At 43.4% G+C, this 18,177-nt stretch overlaps 1 protein-coding gene across 2 annotated transcripts in view; it reads left to right on the top strand.

Moving 5' to 3' along the window:
• cpvl (carboxypeptidase vitellogenic like) overlaps nucleotides 1-18,177 on the top strand; it is a 105,135-nt gene that overhangs the window by 41,345 nt on the left and 45,613 nt on the right. For both annotated transcript variants that reach the window (XM_060825362.1, XM_060825363.1), the window contains exons 5-6: nucleotides 69-127; nucleotides 17,640-17,719. In XM_060825362.1, coding sequence (XP_060681345.1) covers nucleotides 69-127; nucleotides 17,640-17,719 — 139 coding nt within the window. The remainder of the gene's footprint in view (nucleotides 1-68; nucleotides 128-17,639; nucleotides 17,720-18,177) is intronic.

Below are 18,177 nucleotides of genomic sequence, written 5' to 3'. Positions count from 1 at the left end.
TTAAATTCAATGAGGTATGCTTGCTAACTTTAATTTTTTTTTTACAAATTTTACATGCTCAAATCTAGTGGAGGCACGAAAGGTACCATGGACATCGAAGTATTCCATGCTGTATATCGACAATCCTGTAAGTTTGTTTTTAGTTATGTAGTGTTATTTGCATGAATTATTTGCTGGAAGATTCTAGAACTGCTATGGATTGCATGCCCGAGAAGTGGCCTTGTGAGAATGAAATTGTATCAAGATCTCTCTAAAATAGTGCAGCTGAAAGAAAACTATTTTCTGACTGTACTGAGGAGATTTCTTGATTGGCGAAGAGTCCCTGTTTCCACTTTCCTGAACCCCACTCACTATCTGCATTAAACGTTATTGGTGAATCTTTGGTTTATGTCTCAAACTTGATGGCTCAAACTTTAAATACTGCATTAATGTAATAAATAATATATCATTTGGGGCATCACTGGGACTATCAAGGACCCCAACAAGTAAAGAGTTTACTGAGGAAATAAAGCAGAACCCCACATTTGCCAATCATTTCAAAATTTGAATAACGACATAATTGCAGGTTTTTACTGCTGCACCTTAAAATTAAAAAGGTTGGGCAGAAGAAACATCTGCATCTCTTAATGAGCTTAACCAAAAGCTTGATTATTTTAAACTTGAAAATATGTTTATACGTCGTGCTGGCAAGTCAAAATTCCAAAATTCTAGGCCGGAGTCTTTGGGCCTTTTTTGGCCCTTTTGGATAGTGAGGGATGGGATTGGAATGTGCAGGAGGGATGCCTGATGTCTTCCTCATCGCCGTGCCATATTGCCGTAAATGGCAATGAGATTAATTGGTCACGTGGCTCAGTGAAACCAAGTCACCTCCTAAAGGATGGTGAGATAAGCCCACTTCTGTATCGGCACTCATTGGCCCATGCAGAGGGTTCCAATAGCAGAGCTGACATTTTGTCAATGATACCGTCAGTGCTAGCTGGTCTATCCCTCATGATTTTCAAAGTCCTGGCATCTGTCAGTCTTCTTCAAAGAAAGTTTAGGATGTCTCGTCCCCTGTGCAGCTATAGCCTCATCAATGGCCCGCACTGATTGTGGTGAGGCTGCTGAAATATGGATCTATTAAGGAAGCCAACACTTCAGGACTGACCTCCATTCTTAATTGGATACCAGTAAAAAGTGAGGTCTGCAGATGCTGGAGATCAGAGCTGAAAATGTGTTGCTGGTTAAAGCACAGCAGGTCAGGCAGCATCCAAGGAACAGGAAATTCGATGTTTCGGGCCAGACCCCTTCATCAGGAATGAGGAGAGGGTGCCAGGCAGGTTAAGATAAAAGGTAGGGAAGAGGGACTTGGGGGAGGGGTGATGGAGATGTGATAGGTGGAAAGAGGTCAAGGTGAGGGTGATAGGCCGGAGTGGGGTGGGGGCGGAGAGGTCAGGAAGAAGATTGCAGGTTAGGAGGGCGGTGCTGAATTCGAGGGACTCGACTGAGACAAGGTGGGGGGAGGGGAAATGAGGAAACTGGAGAAATCTAAGTTCATCCCTTGTGGTTGGAGGGTTCCCAGACGGAAGATGAGGCGCTCTTCCTCCAACTGTCGTGTTGTTATGTTCTGGCGATGGAGGAGTCCAAGGACCTGCATGTCCTCAGTGGAGTGGGAGGGAGAGTTAAAGTATTGAGCCACGGGGTGGTTGGGTTGGTCGGTCCGGGCGTCCCAGAGGTGTTCCCCGAAGCGTTCCGCAAGTAGGCGGCCTGTCTCCCCAATATAGAGGAGGCCACATCGGGTGCAGCGGATGCAATAGATGATGTGTGTGGAGGTGTAGGTGAATTTGTGGCGGATATAGAAGGATCCCTTGGGGCCTTGGAGAGAAGTAAGGGAGGAGGTGTGGGCGCAAGTTTTGCATTTCCTGCGGTTGCAGGGGAAGGTGCCAGGAGTGGAGGTTGGGTTGGTGGGGGGTGTGGACCTGACGAGGGAGTCACGAAGGGAGTGGTCTTTGCGGAACGCTTCAGGGAACACCTCTGCGGTACGCTTCAGGAAACACCTCTACCACTCCCTTCGTGACTCCCTTGTCACTCCAGAACATAACAACACGACAGTTGGAGGAAGAGCGCCTCATCTTCCGCCTGGGAACCCTCCAACCACAAGGGATGAACTCAGATTTCTCCAGTTTCCTCATTTCCTCTCCCCCCACCTTGTCTCAGTCGATTCCCTCGAATTCAGCACCGCCCTCCTAACCTGCAATCTTCTTCCTGACCTCTCCGCCCCCCCACCCCACTCCGGCCTATCACCCTCACCTTGACCTCCTTCCACCTATCATATCTCCATCGCCCCTCCCCCAAGTCCCTCCTCCCTACCTTTTATCTTAGCCTGCCTGGCACCCTCTCCTCATTCCTGATGAAGGGCTCTGGCCCGAAACGTTGAATTTCCTGTTCCTTAATTGGATACCAGCCTTGATTAAAGGCAGTCAAGATTGCACATAGAACCAAAGCATCCCTACAGTGTGCAAGCAGACCAATTAGCACATCAAGTCCACATTGGCCCTCTGAACAGCATTGCACTCAGATCTATCTCTAACCCTATTCCAATAACCCTGCATTTTCCATGGCTAATCCACCTAAACTTCACAGACCTGGACACAATTTAGCATGGCCAGCCCATCTAACGTGCACATCTTTGAACCGTGGGAGGAAACTGGAGCACCCAGAGCAAACCCACACAGACATGAGAAGAATGTGCAAACTCCACACAGACCATTGCCCAAGGGTGGAATCGAACCCATGTCTGCGATACTGTGAGGCAGTACTGCTAACCACTGAATCACCATGTCGCTCACCTCCAGCTTTTGATACTCATACTTGTGCTGTGACAACAAAATTAATCCGTCCGGTTTAGTTACTCACAACTGAAACGTAGATCAGTTAAAATTGCACCTTGCATTTAATTTGTGATCAGTCTTATTATTGAATTTTCTAAATTAGTGAGCCATTTGTTCTGTCATATTGCCATGGCTGATATTGGTATCTCTGGGAAGCAGAGTTTGAAAAGTCACACAACACCAGGTTATAATCAAACAGGTTTAATTGGAAGCACTAGCTTTTGAAGCACTGCTCCTTCGTCAGGTGGTTGTGGAGTACACAATTGTAAGGCACAGAATTTATAGCAAAAGTGTGATGTAACTGAAATTATACATTGAAGAATACCTTGATTGTTTGTTAAGTCTCACATCTGTTAGAATGACCATGTTAGTTTCACTTCTTTCATATGTAAATCACAAAACTTTTAAAAAGTTACATTCTCGGGTTAACTGTAACAATTGGTGTCAGCGCAGATAATATGTTGAAGGTGTTAGCCCCCTGTGTGCTGTTGTCTGTGCCATAATGTTAAGACTGATGCTAATTTGAAAAATGAATTAACAGAATCTTACATGAATTCATGCAGTTTTTGAGCAGAGTACAATGTAACTCTGCAAGTACAAATTCATCCCAAAAACATATATGTGTGTGTGCATGTGGGTGTGTGTGTTTGTCTGGTGTGGAGGGTTGTGAGTGTCTGTGAGCGAGAGTGTATATGTGTGAGTGTAATGGGGTCTAAGTCTGTGAGAGTGTCTGTGTGTATAGTGCAATGGTGGTCACCTATAGTGTGACATGAACCCAAGGTCCCGGTTGAAGCCCTCCCTATGGGTGCCGAACTTAGCTATCAGCCTCTGCTCAGCCACTTTTCATTGCTGCCTGTCCCACCTTGGTGGATGGTCACCCAAAGGTACGAGGTCGAATGTCCTGGACGACTGAAGTGTTCCCCAACTGGGAGGGAACCCTCCTGCCTGTTGATTGTTGTGCGGTGCCCATTCATCCGTTGCCGTAGTCTCTGCTCGGTTTCCCCAATGTACCATGCCTCCGGGCATCCTTGCCTGCAGTGTATGAGATAGACAACATTGGGTGTGTCACATGAGTACCTGCCATGTACATGGTGGGAGTTGTCCCCATGCGTAATGGTGGTATCCATGTCCACCCTCTGACACGTCACGCAGCGCCTATCGCAACAGGGTTGTATGGAGTTGTCCTGAGAGCCGGGCAATTTGCTACGAACAATGATCTGTTTGAGGTTTGGCAGTTGTTTAAAGGCAAGCAGTGGAGGTGTGGGGAAGGTCTTGGCAAGGTGCTCATCCTCATTGATGACGTGTTGCAGGTCACGAAGAACATGGCGTAGTTTTCGGCTCTTGGGAAGTACTGAACAACGAAGGGTACCCTGCCAGTTGCAGCTCGTGTCTGTCTCTTGAGGAGGTCATTGCAGTTCCTTGCTGTGGCACATCGGAACTGGCGGTCAATGAGTTGAGCATCGTACCCCATTCTTATGAGGGCATCCCTGAGTACTCCTAACTGCCTGTCACGTTCCTCCTCATCTGAACAGATCTGGTGTATGCGTAGGACTTGTCCATTGGGAATGGCTGTTTTAATATGTTTTGGGTGGAAGCTGGAGAAGTGTAACATTGTGAGGTTGTCTGTGGGTTTGCGATAGACTGTAGTGCTGAGGCGCCCATCCTTGATGGAGACGCACGTGTCCAATAATGATCAGATAGTACAGAATAGTCCAAGGTGAGTTTGATGGTGGGATGAACTGTGTTGATATCACTGTGTAATTTTAACAGTGACTCCTCGCCATGGGTCCAGAGGAAGAAAATATCATCAATGTACCTGATGTATAGTGTTGGTTGGACATCCTGCGTAGAGAAGAAGTCTTGTTCAAACCTGTACATGAAGATGTTGGCATATTGGGGTGCAAATTTGGTCCCTATGGCTGGTCAATGTGTCTGGATGAAGGACTGGTTGTCAAAGTTGAAGACGTTGTGATCGAGGCTAAAGCAGATGATTTGGAGGATGGTGTTCGAAGATTGGCAGTTGTTGGTGTTGAGTACTGAGACTGTTGCCGCGATGCCATCAGTGTAGTGTCGCAACAGAAGCTGGGGATCCCCTGTACAATCAGCTTCTGTCACAACATTACAGATTTCCTACAGAAACTCAGCGCCCATGGGCCAATTAAACCAGGAACATTCCTCGTCACAATGGATGTTTCTGCACTCTACACCAGCATCTCTCACAATGATGGCATCGCGGCAACAGCCTCAGCACTTAACACCAACAACTGCCAATCTCCAAACACCATCCTACAACTCATCTGCTTTATCCTCGGTCACAACATCTTCACCTTTGACAGCCAGTTCTTCATCCAGCCATGGGGACCAAATTTGCACCCCAATATGCCAACATTTTCATGCACCAGTTTGAACAAGACTTCTTCTCTATGCAGGATCTCCAATTAACACTAGACACCAGGTACATTGACAACGTATTCCTCCTCTGGACCCATGATGAGAAGTCAGTGATAAAACTACACCGTGATATCAACAAGTTTCATCCCACTATCAAACTCACTATGGACTACTCTCGACTGTCTGTCTCATTCTTGGACACATGCATCTCCATCAAGGATGGGTGCCTCAGCACCACACTCTACCGCAAACCCACAGACAACCTCACAATGCTACACTTCTCCAGCTTCCACCCAAACAGCCATCCCCAATGGACAAGCCCTACGTGTATACCAGATCTGTTCAGATGAGGAGGAATGTGATGAGTACTCGGATGCTCTCATAAAAATGGGGTACGATGCTCAACTCATCAACCACCAGTTCCGACGTAATGACCCGTAATGACCTCCTCAGGAGACAGATACGTGCTGCAACCGACAGGGTACCGTTCTTTGTCCAGTACTTCCCAGGAACCGAAAAACTACACCATGTTCTTCGTGACCTGCAACACATTATCAATGAGGATGAGCACCTCGCCCAGACCTTCCCCACACCCTTCGTTTCTCACCTTTAAGCAACCACCAAATCTCAAACAGATCATTGTTCGTAGCAAACTGTCCGACTTTCAGGGCAACTCCATACAACCCTGTCACAGTAGGCGCTGCAAGACGTGTCAGAGTATGGACATGGATATCACCATTAAATGTGGGGACACCTCCCACCATGTTAGTAGCAGGTATGCATGTGACTGTATCTCATAGGCTGCAGGCAAGGATGCCCTGAGGCATGGTGCATTGGCGAAACCGAGCAGAGGCTACGGCAATGGATGAATGGGCACTGCACAACAATCAACAGACAGGAGTGTTCCCTCCCAGTTGGAGAACACTTCAGCGGTCCAGGACATTCAACTTCGGACCTATGGGTGACCATCCTCCAAGGCGGACTTCGGGACAGGCAGCAGTGAAAAGTGGCCGAGCAAAGACTGATAGCTAAGTTCAGTACCCATTGTGAGGGCCTCTACTGGGATCTTGGGTTCATGTCACACTACAGGTGACCACCATTGCACTGTACACACACAGGCACTCCTACGCATGTGCGCACACACATGCACACACAGGCACTCACGCACACTCCTCAGAGAGACACACACTCACATGCACCCTCTCACAAACTTAGACCCTTTCACTCTCGCACTCTCTCGCGCTCTCTCTCGCGCTCTCTCTCTCTCTCGCTCTCTCGCACTCACTCACACTCTCGCACTCTCTCTCGCATTCTCTCTCACACACACGCGCGCGCGCACACACACACACAAACTCCTGTACACAGACATGCGCAACACACTCCTACAGAGACCCACACTCACATGCACCCCCTCACAGACTTCGAGCTCTTTACATTCACATACACGCTCCTACAGAGAGACACACTCCCATACTCTCACATGCAGCGTCTCACAGACTTAGACCCCTTTACAATCTCATTTTCTCTCTCTCTCTCTCTCTCTCTCACACACTCACACACTCACACACACAGACACAGACACTCACAACCCCCCCAGCCCAGAGAGAAAGAGACACACGCACGTGTTTGTGGGGTGAATTTGTACTTTGCTCAAAGGCTGCATGAATCCATGTAAGACTCTTTTAACTAATTTTTTAGATTAGAATCAGTCTAAATATTATAGCACAGACAACAGTATTCAGGGGGCTAACACCTTCAACACATTATCTGGGCTGACACCAATTGTTACAGTTAACCTGAGAATGTAACTTTTTAAAAAATGTTTTGTGATTTACATATGAAAGAAGTGAAACTAACATGGTCATTCCAACAGATGAGAGACTCAACAAACGGTCAAGGTATTTTTCAATATATAATTTCAGTTACATCACACAGTAAACTTTTGCCACAAATTCTGTGTTTTACAATTGTGCACAACCACCTGATGAAGGAGCAGCGATCTGAAAGATAGTGCTCCCATGTAAACTTGTGTGATTTTTAACTTTGTTAAAAATCTATAACCTGATGTTGTGTGATTTTTAACTTTGTACACCCCAGTCCAACACTGGCATCTTCAAATCTGGGAAGCAGGGCATTGTTCTCATTAGAACAAAAGAGCAAGGTGAAAACCACTACTTCAACACCCGAGATAGTAAAGCATTGGCTGTAACTACGACTGTAGCAAGTAGTTCACCATCTGACTCCTCAAAGCCTGACCACCATCCTTAAGACACATGTCAGGAATGTGCTGAAACAATCCCCACTTGCTTGGATGAATGCAGCTCTAACAACATGCAAGAAACCTGATACCATTGAGGTCAAAGCTCACATCCACAAGCACAGTCGCTCCATCATCAACGCTCAGTAGCAGCATCTGCAAGATCCACTGCAAATTGACCAAGGCTCCTTACCATCTTCCAAATCCATGACCACTACCATCTAGAAGGACATGGACAGCAGCTACATAGGAATGCCACCACCTACAAGTTCCCCTCCAAGTAAATGGCAGTCTTGATATGGAAATATATCATTGTTTCTACAGAGACAGAGTCAGAGTCAGAAACCTGGAACTACTTCACTAATGGCATTGTAGGTGCAGCTATTCCAAATAAGACTGCTGCAGTTCAGGGAGCAACTCACCACCATCTTATCAATGGCAATTAGGGATAGACAATAAATGCTGGCCCAGCCAGTAATGCCTGCCTCCCTAAATTAATTATAAAGGAAATATGCTTTGCGTAGTGGTCATGATTAGTCAGGTTAAAATTGAAAATAGAATGAGAATTTGTCTCACACCTGTACATACCAGATAGTTTTTCACAGGCATTGAGCAGACAATCTCTTGCTGGTGATTAGTACAATGTATCCTTAGGGACACATAAATTGCTGTTGAGATTTTTGTGTGAATATTATGAGTGTCTCTCCAGCATGTGTTTCTTTTTAAAATATTAAAGAAGTTTTAAAGTGGTTCCAAGTATTATCGAAGCCACGTTATGTGATTTTTCAATTAACAGCAATTAAATTACAAGTGGAAATATACGTAATTGCTGATCTGATCTCTTTCCAATAACATTGGCTTAATACATCCTTACTACTGACTCAGTTTTCCATTTCTTTCTGTTCCGTAATAATTTGTGTCAAACAGTCGCGCCAAGTATATTCTGGTTTTTTGAAATACTTTTCTGTTTATTTATCTGAACGGTTGCATTGTTGAGTCATGATTTGTTGCACACATACAAAATGAAAGAAAACAATTGCAATTTCTAGCTACTTTTTTTTCCTCCCCTTTTGAAGGGATTGAAATGAAAATAGAAAAAGCGTTGAAGAAAATCATTTGCTCCATTGTGCTTGTGTCACATCAAGCTGTCTATTTGCCCAATTTGCAAATTCCCAGATTCCCATTTCCATACAAAGGGATTTCTCTTAACCTCTAAATATTTCTGCTAATGTCTCTGTTCAGGATCTTGCATTTAGGATAACAGAAGTTAGAGGCAGTTCGCTACTAACCTCCAAAATTGTCCAAATATCATTCATCATTGTTAAAGTCTAATTTATTACTTAGGTATTTATTTAAATGGTTTTTGCACCAAGGGGATTGTCAGAGTGCTCCCCTATAAGGGACTGTACATGATCATCAGTATTGGGCCAGATCTTCACTCTGTTGGCATGTGTTGCTAGTGGAGCTATTTTTTAAAAATTATCAAATACCTACCTTCATTAATGGTTTAATGTTCACTTGTTAAAAAGATATGTTCAGTAAAGTAAAGATTCTTTGATCATGATCTCAGGACAGAATAATTCTTAGTCCTTCATTGTTGGTTAACTGTGGCACTACTATTTTTCCTCCAAAGGCATTGTATTTCATTCCCCATGCACTGCAAATAATTACCCTTTGTGATCTGACCCAGTTATGGGTGGTAGTTTCAGTGTACTGCTATGGCACATTACCCCATGGTTTCCAGGAATGTGCAGGCCAGGTGGATTTAGCCATGGTAAATGAGGGGTTATGGGGTTGGAGTTATATGTCTCTCTTTTTTTTAAGGTTTCAGTGCAGACTCGATGGGCTAAATGGCCTGTTTCTGAATTGATGTATTCAAATGCAGATTGTAGGCAAATGATATCCCAGCAGATGACAGCTTAATACCCCTTCCCCGCCCCCCCCCCCCACACCCTGCCACACCCACCCTTTCCCAGTGGCATTAAAGGTTTAGCATTTTGTACTTTGTGTACATTATAAAATACTGTGTGTTTCTATCAAAATTATTGAAGGGGGATATATCCCCATATTATACAAAATTTAATGTTATTTTAACTTGGTAGAATATTAATGCAATCTCAGGGAAGCTGGGCTGGAATAAGAGGTGAAATATGGTTTAATAAGTTCGTGATCATGTTATTAATGGAATATGTTAAACAAAACTATTAGAATTGCAACAGTACTACTTAAGCAGAATTTATGACCACTTGTGGGCCTTATTCAGCACGTCAGTGGCCCATAGGAGCAGTGATGGAACCAAGAAATTCGAGCTCTGATATCTTTTCTGTAAAGAATCTTGTTTTAAGCGCGTTGTAAAATAATTCTAATTCCCCAGCTGCAGGAATTCTAAATCCCTCAACAAACGTGTGTGCCAATGCATGTGGTATGACATTACTTACCATTCATCACTTGGACCGCTTTAAGAAAGGTTGTCTGGATTTATTTAAATTTTGCAGCAACCCTCCTCGGGCACGTTTGGAATGAGTGCAAAATTTGTGTGTAATAGAGGAAGCCAGGCCTCCAGATGTGCATGCATTATGTATAGTCACCGAATATGTCATGGTATTTAGTGGCTTTGGGGTGAGGTATTGGGGAAGATGAGAAATTTCACCTGTGAGAGTCCCATATCATCTCAGATAGGGAAGCTTCACTAGATTAAGTGCCACATTTGGGCATTCACCTGGACTATAGAGGGCCTTCCTTGGCTTCAAAGTGGATCTGTTGAATTGCAGTACCACAGGGAGACTGTGTCCTATCTCTGTTGTTATGACACCCGTTTGTGGCCTAGTTGTGTTGCTGGATCCCAGGCACCCAGCTGAGGTATGCCACAAAGGGAGTCCTGGAAGACTGAGTTGAGATGCATTAGCTGCAAGGACTAGGATTGCTCTTTGTAGACTCCTTCCTCATTGGGGAAGGAACTTTGTTGAATGAGAGATGACGACTGCAACGTCCATGGGAGTGTGTTGCATAGGGGTTTGCTTGCCATGCACCTGAATGATGTGTCTCCCTCTGGTTTCAGACCACTGGCAGTTGGTGAGGCCCATAAATGGGCAATAATTCTCTAGTTACGGTGCTCGATTGGTCTCTGCTGTTCGCAGGCCTTGGCACCTACAAACATCATCAGGGTGAAGGCATCAGGTTCTTGTGATGATGCTATGGTGTTAAGATGTGTATTGTGTCTTTTTCTTATAGTGAGAGCTTGAGACAGAGGTGCAGAGCAGTGTGCTTCAATTCAATAGAGCAAAGAGCCTGTGAGACCTTGGTCTTTTTTTGAAGTGGAACAATAGAAGCAGCTTGAATGGGTGGGGTCAAGCTCCCAAAGAACCAGGATTTTTAGTCTGGCTTTCAGTACCTGTTGGGGCTGTGAAAACTGCTAAATCTGTCTGTGTGTGTGTGTGTGTGTGTGTGTGTGTGTGTGTGTGTGTGTGTGTGTGTGTGTGTGTGTGTCTATCTCTCTGATATCTGTCTATCACTATCTTTCGCTGTTTCTCTCTCTCACCCTGTCTAGTGCTGTCTCTCTCTCGCCCTCTCTCGCTGTCTCTCTCTCGCCCTCTCATGCTCACTTGCTCTCTCTCTGCTACAGCTAAAAGCTGGGGATTCTCTTCATGCTGCTACAATTGCATGTGAGACAACCTGTTTTACTGACTTTGCCTTTGCCAAGGTTGTGCTTATGGGATGTTACTATATTGGAACAGTTAATGAATGGTTTATTATTTTCTGAAGTATTTTGGTAGAGTTACAGTTAAACCAATTCTTTTATTTTTATTTTGTCTGTGTTTTAATTATAGTGTATGAATAAAGTGGATTTTACTTCAAGCTTGATAATTTCACCAATCGAACTGCAACTGAAACACAACCCCGGGCACTTGTCTTTAAAATAAAAAAAAGCCAGAGTCTAGGTTATCTCCTTGATGTGTTTTGAGGGGGCTTGCTCTGGTCCATAACAAATTGGGGGCTCGTCCAGGATCAAAATCTCTAGTTCCAATTTGCATTTAGAATTATTGGCAGCGAGGGGTGAGTGTTGCTTTTTTTTTAAATTCCTGGTGTTGAATTCAGTTGGTTTAAATAGGCTGTGCCTTGGGCAATAATGGCTCTTTCAGTTATTAAGAGTTTCCTGGGGGATGGAAGAAATCACTTCAGGTGTTTTTACAGAAAATGAGCAAGGCAAAACCTTCAGAATTGGTAAACAAATTGGAGTTGCCTGTGTCTGTGAGATAAGGGGAAGTAACTGTGGCAACAGCATAATATTTACAATTGCCAGGAGTGCGATCAGAATCATTGGAAATGTCTGAAACTTAGTCACAGCTGAAGCTGAATTTGAGGCAAGAGCAAGAGAAAAGGAAGTGAAACAGTTTGAATTACGATTAAAAGCAGAGGAGAAAGGAAAGAAATATTAAAGGTCACTTAAAATGGCAGAGGTAGAGGTGAAAGGTCAGAATAGTGATAAGGACAGTGACGGAAGGCAATCCCATCGTAGTCTAAGGCCTGGTGGGGATCTGTTTAAATATGTTCAAGGATTGCCTAAGTTCAATGAGAAGGATAGAATGTTTTCATTTCATTTGAGAAAGTAGCTAGATGAAAGAAATGGCCAATGACCATGTGGGTATTGTCGATTCAAACAAAGTTGGTATATACAATTAGTGAGTAGTTTGTGTAACTATCAGGGGAGGTTTCTGTGCATATGAACGAGTACCAGCGGCCTACAATGTTTTAAGAATCTAAGGAGGGAACATAGTCAAACATATGTGGACTTTGAAAGGATCAAACAAAGTGATTTTTATAGGTGGATAAAGGCATTGAAAGTACATCAAACGTATGACAGCTTAGACGGTTATTTTGGAGGAGTTCAAAAATTCACTTCCTGAAGTAGTGAGAACTCTTGGAAGAGCAGAGGGTTAAAACCAGGTTAGCAGCTGAAAGGACCAATGATAATGAATTGGTTCATAGATCCAAGTTTGGCTTCCAACATCAACTTCAATCTGTAAGAGACAGAAACTGGGGAAAAGAGAAATCCTCAGGTGGTAAGGGCAAATGAGATCTCATTGAAGAAAGTAGATATAGTTTTCCTTTTTACCCTGTGGTAACCTATGAGGGGGAGCAAGATGGGAAAAAGCTCAGGTGTTTTCAATGTAATAGGGTGAAACGTGTGAAATCACGGTGTTGGTGGTTTTGAAAAAGCACTGGGAAGACAGGTGTGGGAAAACAGGATAAACCAGTGGGTTTTGTTGAAGTGGTAAAGGCAAGTACAGTGGGAGCTGACAAGCTGCACCAGAATGTACAACCTGGTCAGGGATTGGTTGAGAAGAAAGTGCCAGATCACTTTAAAGAATTTACTTGTGTGGGTAAGGTTTACTCATGTAAACCAGGAGGAGTACAAAAAAAATGTTGAGAGATACTGGAGCAAGTCCATCTTTGGTGAGAGATGAGGAGCTACATAATCCAGAAGGAGTAATGCCAGAAAAAGTGGTAATATGTGGAATTCATAGTGAGAAGAGCAATGTTCTATTATTTAAAGTGAGGTTGGAGAGTTCAATGAAAGTGGTGAAGTGGTGGTAGAAGGAATAAGAAATGCTCAGTTCTGGAAATGCAGTTTATCCTTGGTAATGATGTAGCTGGATCACAGGTAGTACTAGTGCATACTGTAGTTGAAAAGCCAGGACAGTATACACTCCTTAAAGCCAAAGTATAGTCATAGTCTCTACCTGCCACTAGCAAACTCAAAGGGAAGGGTATTAACTGCCACCTCCTGTTGGCTGATGCCATCTACTGGCAAAGGATGCTAACACAAATCCCTGGGTCTCAGCCTCTTTTTTTTCCCAAAGGCTCACTTTCAAGTTATGTTTTAAAAAAAGGAAATCTGGAAATGGTTTCAAGCTGTGGGCAGTTTGATACCAAATCCCAATCCCATGGTCAAAGCTGGCAACTCCCATTAACAACATCACTGTTGATTAATTAAACAGGATCCTGGGCATCATTAACCAACAGACCTCAATGCTACAAATCTTTTAACAATAGGGCAGCATCCCCTTTCCACCTCCCCATTCCTTCACAAACAGCCTGTGACATTGGTTACAAGAACACAAGTGTTCGGAGAAGACCCAGCAGAGAGGTGCATAGTCATGAAGTTTGAAATGAATTGAATTAGCTTTATTGTCGCATGTATTCATGTGAGTTCAGTGAAAAGTTTACAAGTTTGTCTGATGCTGCCTGACCCGCTGGGCTTTTTCAGCATCGCACTTTTTGACATTGACTCTCCAGGACCACAACAATTTTCAACTATGATTCTGTGAGGAGGAGCAAAGCTTTTTGGTTCCTGCCTGAGTACGTTTTCAGCTTCAGTGGGACGGGATGAGAGACCCTACTGTTGCAGTGCACTGAGTGTGGAGCGTATAACTGCTATATGGCCTGGAAAGAGGAATTCATGGCAGGGAGGGGCTGGATATGGCTTTGTGTGCAACTGAAGCTTCAGCAATGGAGAAACCGGAGGAATCCCACCCTTTGGAGAAGCCACGGAAGTGTGGTAACTGTGGGGAAAGGCTTTTGTGCCCCTCCTACCCTGGAGATTTATCGGCGCAGCCACACTGGGGAGAGGCCATTCTTCTGCCAAGAGTGGGGGAAGGCCTTCAGAAATTCCTCTACCCTGTTGACCCACCAGTGGGTCCACACGGGGGAAAGGCCTTTCAGATGCCCCGAGTGCGGGAAGGCCTTTAGCAGTTCCTCTATGATTCTATGACTCTAAGTTGCCACTTAAGCTGCCATCTTAGATTCAAGGGTACCTAGGTACAGATTCTTGAGTATAAATTCTTAGGAGGAAAAATAGAAATATAAAGAAAGGTCCAACGTTACAGCCCTTCAAAAGTACAAAATCACATTAATAAATTAGAAAAGTAAGGAAATAAAAAATTCTTCCACAAGTCGTTCTGCTGTAACTTGACAGTTACGTTCCTCTGCAGTGCTGCATTGTAGAAAATGGCGCTGTATGAGATCTCCAGAAAATTTGCTATATCCTATCAGTAGAAAGTATATGTTATCCAAACAGTGTCCACAATTCGGGTAAAAAATGAGGTCTGCAGATGCTGGAAATCACAGTTGAAAATGTGTTGCTGGTTAAAGCACAGCAGGTCAGGCAGCATCCAAGGAATAGGAAATTCGATGTTTCGGGCATAAGCCCTTCATTAGGAATGAGAAGGGCTTATGCCCGAAACGTCGAATTTCCTATTCCTTGAATGCTGCCTGACCTGCTGTGCTTTAACCAGCAACACATTTTCAACAGTGTCCACAATTTGTCAATCTCATTATAGCCAATTTGTGTTAGCAAAAGGCATGTTATGTCAGAACAACCTGCAATTTTAGAAAGAGAAGTTAGTCCGTTTCACAGCTCTGGGCTCAAGGACCCAAGTCCTCCATTGGAATCCCAGGCTAGACCCCCACGATGCCAAAGAAAAGCCACATGGAGTCACAGATGGAAGCCTCCGCAAGGACTCACAAATAGCTCTCCAAAACCAAGATGGAGGAGAGCCATGAATATACATTCTGCTATTCTATACACTCAGCCTAAAGTTATTGATGTAGCAAGTCCCACTGGATTTGATTTATTTCAGCTCTGCAGCTGGCCCAGAGATTGGCAAGCCTCTTACTGGCACCTTTACCCTGTACATTCCAAAACCACAGATACTTGCACTCTATTCTTTTGAATGTCTATCTTCTGTTTGAGTTAATGTAATTCTGAGGCCATTTCCTGGTCTAACCTACAGCCTCTGCTGAGTTGCCAGATTTGAACTAATATGGTAATAGCAATGCTGCAATTGATTTTAAAGTCTCTGTTTCCACTTACTTCAAAATAAACATGGGAGACATTTAAAGAAATAATTCAGAATGTTTAATAAATATGCATTCCATTAAAACAACAAAACCTCTACAAGAAAAATATGTCCGAAGCTCACTCAGTAACTTAAGTATTGTATGAGGCTAAAAGAGCAGGCTCCTATTATAAGTGAAAATAATAACAAGTCTGAGTGTATTTTAGAAACCAGCAAAGGACTGTCAAAAAGTTGATGATAAGGGAAAATCGGAATACAACAGTAAACTAGCCAGGTATGCGGAAACAGATTGTAGGAGCTTTTACTGACATATAAAAAGGAGAGAGCTAGTGTAAACATTGACCTCTAAAGTGCAAGAGAAAATATTATGGGCAATGAGGAAATGACTGAGACACTGAACAATTTTATTTTCCTGTCTTTATAGGATAAGACATGTTCATTCTGAAATAAATAGTATACTAGAGACTATAAAAAGTACGGAAATTAATATCAAGAAGGAAATGATCAAGGAGAAACTTAAGAGTCTAAAATCTGACACATTCCCGTGACCTGCTGCCTACATCCTTGAGTTTAAAAAGAGATACCAGAGGAAATAGTGGATGCACTGGTCATTATTTTCCAAAATTCCTTCGATTTAAGAATTGAGAACTCTAGCCCCAGTTACTTGAAAATCAGTTTTTGGAAAATGCTGGAATCTATTATTACAGACGTCTTAACAATGCATAATATAATTACAACAAGTCAATTCAGTTTTACCAGGGGAAATGCTGTTTGACAAATTTATTGGCTTTTTTTTGAGGAGGTACCTAGTAAGGTAGGTAAAGGGAAACTAGCAGTTATGGTATCCCAATTTCCAAACGCCATTCTGATAAGGTGCCACATAACAGGTTAAAGGCAAGGTTAGAGCTCAGGAAATTGAAAATAGTATAATAGCATTAATGGACAGGAAACAGTGGGCAGAGGTGGAATTTTCATGTTAACAGGCAGTGGCTGAGGTCTCGGCTGTTTACAGTCTCCATTGGTGACGTAGCTGAAGAGCTGGGAAGTAATGGACCTAGGTTTGCAGATGATGCAAAGATAGCTGGAAAGGTGAGCTGTGAGGATGACACAAAAAATGGCTGTATAAAGATAGAGGCAGATCGTTTTTGTTTCAGATTTTCTAACAAGATAGAAACATGTTGAGTGATTGTGCAACAAGATGCAAGATGGCCAAAAATGTAGGTAAGTGTGAAGTTATTCACATTGGTCAGAAGTATAGAAGAGCAGAGAATTTTTCAATATTTCAAGCGTTGACGTTCGAGGAGGTTCATTTTGCTCAGGCAAGGTGCACAGAGAGTTAGCATGCAATTAGGAATGCATATACCCATGTTGACCTTTATTTGAAACACAAAATATCCCAAGGGGTCTTGCAGGACAGATATGGAGAGCATGTTTTCTTTTCTAGGAGAATCAGAACAAGGGGTCAGTTGAAAATCAGAGGGCAGTCATTTAAAACAGAGATGAAGTAATCGTTTTACGCAGAGGTTTGAGAATCTTTGGAATTCTCTTCCTGAAAACATAGTGGAAGCAGAGTCTGTTATTCTTTTTAAGCAGAGATAGATAAATTCTTGTTAAGCAAGGGATGAAAGTCATTAGTGACAGGTGGGAATTTGGATTTGAGATTACAATCTAATCCAGTCATGTTTGAGGGGCAGAATAGCCTGCTTGTATGTACTTGTATTGATGTCTCTGTGTTTGGAGTACAGGAACAAGGAGATTTAGCTCTAATTGTACAGGGTATTGGTGAGACTGCATCTGGACCATCTGAGCTGCTTCCTGCTGTCGTCCACACAAGATCAGCAGCTTTTGCTTCTAATCTCATTCTTCTCTCACCTTCACCTGGTCCATCTCTGACTTGTTCCTTCTCTTCATTGACTTCACCCATTTCCATTTCTGAGGATCAGCTGCCCACCAACATTCATTGTCAACCCACCAACTCCCATAGTCAGCTCGAGTACAGCACCTCGCACCCAGCTTTCTGCAAGGATGTTGTTGCATTCTCTCAATTTATATATGTGTCACATCTACTGGTCCCTCAAAAGGCTGGCTGAGACAGCACCACATTTTTCCTCAACTGAAGAGACCAACCCCCATCTCTAATTGTAACCCACACTTCAGCCTGGTCCAATCCATCTCCAGCCATTCTGCCATGTGGAGTCTGTGTCAGTATTTTCTTCAATGTATTTTATGTAGAGATAACATTTCATTACTCTTGGACATTAGGTTGGCACTGGCTTCAGCTTTACTAACCACGATGAAGGCTATGCACAAAATGAAGATGATGTAGGAAGGGACCTGTACAGGTCAGTACATTTGTACAATTTGTATTTATACTTTTAAACAAACAGCAATGTATTTTCCTATTCCTTCAATAAATGCCCTTAATGTGACCAGTTCAGTTCATATTGCTGCCTCATTCTGTGTGGTTGGCTCAGGTGGCTGGATGGCATTGTTGTGATGTAGAGTGATGCCAACTACGTGGACTCACTTCACAGCTAAGGTCACCATGTGGGTCCCTATCTTTTCAGCCTCATCCTTTCACCTGAAGTGTGGTGACCCTCCAGTTGAACTCTGCACCAGTGCAAATTTATTGAAGCTCTGTAGAGTGAGGCCTTTGTGAAACTCCTACTTCATATTAATTGAATTTTCAGAAACTCTGTCGTGAAATGAGACAGACTCTTCAGGTCGCAAAATTTACTTCATACTGCTACTATCTGTCCATCTCCTCCCCAACCAATGTTAGGTATAGTCACGTGCTTAG

This window comes from Hemiscyllium ocellatum, chromosome 5 (genome assembly GCF_020745735.1).
Source record: "Hemiscyllium ocellatum isolate sHemOce1 chromosome 5, sHemOce1.pat.X.cur, whole genome shotgun sequence".
Lineage (NCBI taxonomy): Eukaryota > Metazoa > Chordata > Chondrichthyes > Orectolobiformes > Hemiscylliidae > Hemiscyllium > Hemiscyllium ocellatum.
This window is presented reverse-complemented; position numbering and strand designations above follow the sequence as displayed.